This window comes from Mya arenaria, chromosome 8 (assembly GCF_026914265.1).
Source record: "Mya arenaria isolate MELC-2E11 chromosome 8, ASM2691426v1".
Lineage (NCBI taxonomy): Eukaryota > Metazoa > Mollusca > Bivalvia > Myida > Myidae > Mya > Mya arenaria.
Genome location: NC_069129.1, coordinates 46129766 through 46135866, shown reverse-complemented (window position 1 = coordinate 46135866; position 6101 = coordinate 46129766). Strand labels below are relative to the sequence as shown.

Genomic DNA, 6101 nt, shown 5'->3' with positions numbered 1-6101 from the left:
TATTGTCTAATATGATGTTTTTAAAATGTTGTACCATATGACGTAGATCGAGCTCTTAATGAACTTTGGAACCTTAAAGTTAAGGTTATATGAATAACGTACAAAAAATAATCAGATGTTGCATTTCCTAGCTTTTAATTCGTCTTTCCTTTATTTGAATTGGGTTTCTGAAAATAATTTAATACACATTTTATACAGTTTTTCAAATATTTGAACTTGCTTTCTGCAAGCAAAAATGACGGTAATTTCATGCATATGCGGATATTATTTATTATGTATTTAACACAGAAGTCATAACAATGAGAGTTTCACAGTAAAATCCAGAATTCATTAGTTTTATGCGCTAATATTGGCTTTTTTAATCAACAGGTGATAACTGGTAAAATGTTAAAAAAATAACTGCTCGCTGAGTTTGCAGCCAATAAGAAACTGTTAAAATATAACCACATTTTTAACAAACTATATTTCCGTAGCAGCCTATAAGTATAATTATTGCACTAAGACTGTTAAATGTTTTATTGCTAAATAAAAGCTAGAACAAAAGTGTTCTATGCTAAAAGTATATACGACCACACCTTACTTAAGAACTAGCGATAAGGGTAACATTTGGGGTTTGCCTTATACATCATCAAACGAAATAGGGGAGCATGCAAACTTTAAAAGGAGGTAATATGACGCCCAAATACATGGTACTGGTACGTAGGGGACATCAACACCTGAAACCAGCGAAAAAAACGGCAAGCAAGGGTAAGGTTGACTAAAAATGGGGTCATCAATCACATATGTTGCTACTATAAGCCAGTATGTGGACTTTCGGGTGGTATTAGTTCTACTACTAGGATGCGATGTGACGTCCGAACACTGGATACTAGAACGTATGGGATATCTAGGTCTGAAACATGGTACTAGCAACTAAGGGCCGACTTGGGATCAGGTTTACCTCAATTGACTACCAGGGTCAATGACCGCTATTTTTGCTATTATAAGCTAGTGTATGGACATCGAAATCGGGGTAAATACTACAAGAAGGAGGTGATGTGACGCACAAAGCTAGGGTACTACTACGTAGAACACATCTAGGACTTACACCTGGTACCAGCGAATAAGGGCTAGCTTCAGGTTGACCATGAATGACACCTTGTTAAGGTTAATTCGGCTAAGGTATTGGTTAAGCACTTAACAGTCAGTTTGTGTTTACGAAAAATGCCTTAAAAATAACTGGAAGATGGCCAGATTAAGAATTACATATAGGAGAAACGATTATAATTATTATAATATGACCTCCAGTTCACCTTAGGTGATTTAACGTTCGTACCGGAAGGGAAACGTAAGTATTTAACAGCGACCTCTGTCGTATGAATACGCTTTGCTAAACTTGGTTCCTCACTTCAATCGTTGTAAATGATATCATTGTAATGTGGAAGACATTGTTTAAATCCGTCAATGTAAAAAAGCATTTAATAGCGACAATTATGTATTCATGTTTTTTTATTTAATGGTACCATTTTAATACAAATGAATTGACACATATATTGTAGAGATTAAAAATGAAATTCCTTATGTTAATTTTATTGTTTTATGTAAAATTAAAATGTATAAGACAAATTTTAAGGGGAATCATACATATGTTTACAATCGAAAAACTAAAACGAGTGCACAAATAAATTTAAGGTTCAACAAAGTAATATTTGAAAAAACCTTTATATTAATCAAGATACGAAATACACTGAGTCCCTTCAATAACCAAAACTAATATCAAATTCAATTTAACAAAAGAACAATTGAAATTGGAATCTCATAAAGCGAAACGAGTGTACTGGCGGATAATCCTTTTCATATTTAAAAGGCTTTACATTTGCAAACCCGTAACTATTCTATGAATCATACTAATAGAACAGTTTTATCCGTTGCTTTTGTCATCGAAAAAATATTGTATCGACAATGTATTATAGATTTGTATTAAAACTAGTATCCTGTCTATAAATAACGTTCTTCTTTGAAATCAGATAATAGTATCTGCTCAATACACAAATTAGGGCACGCATTATTTCAGAAAACGTAAACAAGTTCAATACATGTAGACATTTTATGATGCAGTATAATGCAAGTGCAGATAAAAAGTCATTTTTTTTAAACCGTTGTGATTTCCGGCGTGTATCCGGTGATTTGTAAACATTTATAAAAAATATGATTTTATGCAATGTGAGTTTAGATAATGTTCGAATGAATGCGTCTCGCTGCATTTATTTGTTCGTCATTTGTATTGTTAGGTTGTCCATTTTATATCATGTTAGTGTGTTTGATCAGATCATCGTTCGTTCTCGTCTGTGTATTGGCACTATTTCTACTATTTTTTGCCTACATAAAACAGACATCTTGTTTCACCGTGCAAAATCAGCAAATTATGATTGGTCACTTTCATCTCCGTCGGTGATGATATCGCTTTCACTGTCGCTTTGTTCATTTGACAACATTTGAGACTGGTACATTGGACAGTAGGGAAAAAAACAATCCCACCAGATATCAAAATATTTCCTTTTGCGTCCCCTAGGCAATTGCTCGCAATGTGGGCAATGCAAATGACACCGATCAATATTGTTAGGTAACTCCAAAACAATTACAGACTTTATACATTCGACATTTAATTCAGGGCTGGTCAACTGTCTCCAATTGATGTGGTCAAAGCTTCTTGTTTCTTCTATTTCCTCTATGTTGGTCATATCTAATGTATAATTCTCCACACATGAATGGTATTGATATCGATAAATTGCATTGTCAGTTGAAAACATCTTCCGATCAGGCGAGGACTCAATCTCGAAATGTTGAACAACACTCCTATCTTGCGTATGTCTGACAAGAGTAATGTCATTTTCATCGGCGATGGCAAATCCGTTTTGAAAGCCATGCATCGTTAATTCAGACGACACATCAACGATTTCAATTTGTGTCAAGGAGCACGAACCTAAATTGTAAATAAAGACAGATGTCGAGAGACATGTTGATATGAGCATGGCCACATCACCTTTCGAACTAGAGCAACCAATGTCTATTAGAGCATCATCGTCATCCAATATAATGGAAAACATTGGATATAGAATAGTTGTATCCGAATTTGTTTCAATGCGGCCAATCAAGAGTTGCATGACATGAATGTCATCTTTTAAACAATTGACTGTGAGATCTAATGGCTCATTATGGATTTTGTGGTACTCGCAATCAAAGTATGATGCCGCAACTCTTTTTTCCACCTCTAACGTATCAATGCGTGTCGCAACACATGTATTTCCATTTATGCATATGGACTTAGATATTTGATCACTGCAGTTTGTCGCATTGTTCTCGTATGATTGCACAATAACCCTACTGTCAGCAACAATGTTTCCATCAGAAGAACACAACTCTATTACGAGTTCATTAGATGATTCTTCGCGGACACGGTAAAACGTTGATTTATCGTGAGTGTTAGTGAAGTATTTGCTTCTTATAGGGGATGTCATATTGATATTTAGTCGAAACCACTCCTTTTTATGTTCATCATAGATCATTATCATGTCTTTGTCATTGCAGAGTTCTTGACATTTCGCAATCATTGCAATATATGCTTCGGTGTGTTTTTGTTTGTCTTCATATTTAGACACTATTTTTGTCGAATCAATTAACGGATCTTGTTTCGCCAAGGTAATTGTTGCTTGACTTATTCTTAAGTAGTCTACAAGTTCACATAATGGCTCAAAATACTGACTTCGCTTGAAAGAATCTTCCTTTACCCATTTCATCAAGAATTTAAATTTGGTGTCCATAGTAACATACGACAGATATTGATCTGACAATATATTCTGCAATGAGTTTGCATCAATGTTTAGCAATTCAACTCCATTCATGAGTTCGATTAGATTCTTCTTGATATAATCACTGACAGAAGGAACATCTAGCTCGTAGAGTGTACATAAAGGAAGGCAGATTGCTATCAGAGCATTTGACATTTTGGTTTGATCAAGCCATTTCACACAGAAGGCTTTGAGACGTGGTATCATGAGAAATTCTGCAATGTCTAAAAAGTCACCAATTTTGTCTTTATCCAAGTCAGGTTCTACATTATAAAGAAACTGAATAGCTGCATCCACAATATTTGAACTTCTTTCTCGAATTTCAATGACTCCTGCAAAATAAATCAAACAAGTAGTAGAAAAGATATGCGTTTTGTTCTTGTATGCGAAATATTCAACTACAAAGATAGAATCACTTAACCTTTATAGCTGCATGCGTATTTAGAAAGTGGACTAATTTTTTTATTGTCATTTAAAACGCTATGTATACGTATAGATAACTCAATTAGGACGACTTCGGAATGCCGCTATGTACCTGTAACATGCTCCCTGTATTTGCTTGTGTGAAATAACTTGTCGAAGAATTCACTCTCCACTAGAATGCAACTGTGAAATCGTTTGACCTGTTAAATATGTAATATATTAAAAATACTCATACCACAATTGATAATCAACATTTATTTTTAAATTTACATATTTCCAAGCAAAGTTTGTAGGAAAAGCTTTGCTCTTCTTAATACCAACATGCCATCTATTCTGTTGTGATGTTGGACGGGATAATTTGTATCGGTGAAATCAAGTATAAAGTATCGTTCAAACTTATCAAACGACTCAATTAGTATTCTATCAAGCATCTATTGATTTAGTAGTCGTCACAGACGTCAAAAATTACATCAATATCAAATGAAAAAGGCATTGAAACAACATTAGCAATTGGTAAATGAGGACAGATTACTGAGTAATTAATCTTAAGACGCTCTTACACGTATACGTCTTTGCAAAAGCGAATGATACATCATATAAAAACTGTTGTTGTTTTTTTCTAAATCTCGATATTTTTTATCAGTCGAATTCATATTTGGTATCTTCAACAGGTATTAGTACCAAAAAATACGTCCACTATTTTTTTTTCAAAATTGATGGAAACATTATAGAAATGTGATATTAAAAAATATAAATAAATGGAATCTTCAAAACAGCAAACATATATCGATTTATTGGAAGCAAACTTGGATGTTCATAACGTGAAAAAAACGTGATTCAAGCCAGTCCAATATAAACGAAAGTACCTACCCATGTTCCAACTTGCACGGGTACATCACAGAAATCTTTGTTTTGCTCTTTAACTTGTCTTAATAGTATACTACTTGCATATTTCCTTTCATACTCCTGTTCATACTCCATGTTTGAACCGTTATTAAATCAATCTATTTCCATTTGAGTCTGTATGCCTCAAATATCAGAGATATTTCCTCAAATATCAGAGATATTTCCTCAAATATCAGAGATATTTTAACATAAATGAATTAGCAAAGGTAAGGTACGTCATATATTAACACAAATTCCCTTTATGATAGTACATGCGAAAACGAAACAAGAAGTATTGAATCATACAAGTAATTAAATACCGGTCAGAAAATACATGTATATTTCACAATCGCACACTGTCGCGTGTTTTTAAAATTAGATATCTGGTTTTCCATTATCAAATGTATATAGAAATGATATCAGAAATCAAAAGAAATAAACCTGTCCATGTTTACTAGCGTCTTTTTGCGTACTTTACACCCACGGTTTTGTCTTTTATTCAATATACTTGACATTGAATATTAGGAGAAATACATTAGGTTTTCAATTGTTCACTATATTCATGTTACCATAGATTTTAAAAAATGAAGAACGACTTTTTAGACAATTATATTAAAGCAGTTTCCTATATATCTCCTGTTTTTAATTTTAAGTTTGGGTAGAAGGTTTTTACTTGTATGATTAAATATTGTTTATCGCCCAAACGTACTAAGGCATCTATACTGGGCACATGAATCCATTCAATTAGTAGTGAACTGACGTCAGACATTACCTTATCAAAAGAGTTATGATAGATTTTATCCTAAACTAGCAGTCTAGATAAACAATGGCCTAGCAAAGTAAAGATAAGTCGTCTTATTCTTAATATTTGCATACTAGAGTTATACCGCTTTGCACAAGCGGCTCTTCAACATTTTAAACATGATTATTGATGAGGGATTGTCGAAAGTGATTTAATATCAAAAA

General features: G+C 33.4%; 1 protein-coding gene across 1 annotated transcript; it reads right to left on the bottom strand.

Moving 5' to 3' along the window:
• Positions 1 to 1488: 1488 nt before the first annotated feature.
• Positions 1489 to 5419, bottom strand: LOC128243528 (uncharacterized). The gene is made up of 3 exons (XM_052961356.1): positions 5121 to 5419; positions 4363 to 4450; positions 1489 to 4159 (listed from the first exon to the last, which is right to left on the bottom strand). Exons 1-3 carry the CDS (start codon positions 5229 to 5231, stop codon positions 2403 to 2405), a joined length of 1956 nt encoding a protein of 651 aa, XP_052817316.1. The 5' UTR covers positions 5232 to 5419; the 3' UTR covers positions 1489 to 2402.
• Positions 5420 to 6101: the final 682 nt, after the last annotated feature.

Bases quoted from the DNA above. Each gene is read 5' to 3' on its own strand.
- LOC128243528 (XM_052961356.1), bottom strand. From the start codon at position 5,231: ATGGAGTATGAACAGGAGTATGAAAGGAAATATGCAAGTAGTATACTA. The intron at 4,451-5,120 runs GTAGGTACTTTC...CATATTTAACAG, and splicing joins CCGTGCAAGTTGGAACATGG to GTCAAACGATTTCACAGTTG. The intron at 4,160-4,362 runs GTACATAGCGGC...TTTATTTTGCAG, and splicing joins ATACAGGGAGCATGTTACAG to GAGTCATTGAAATTCGAGAA.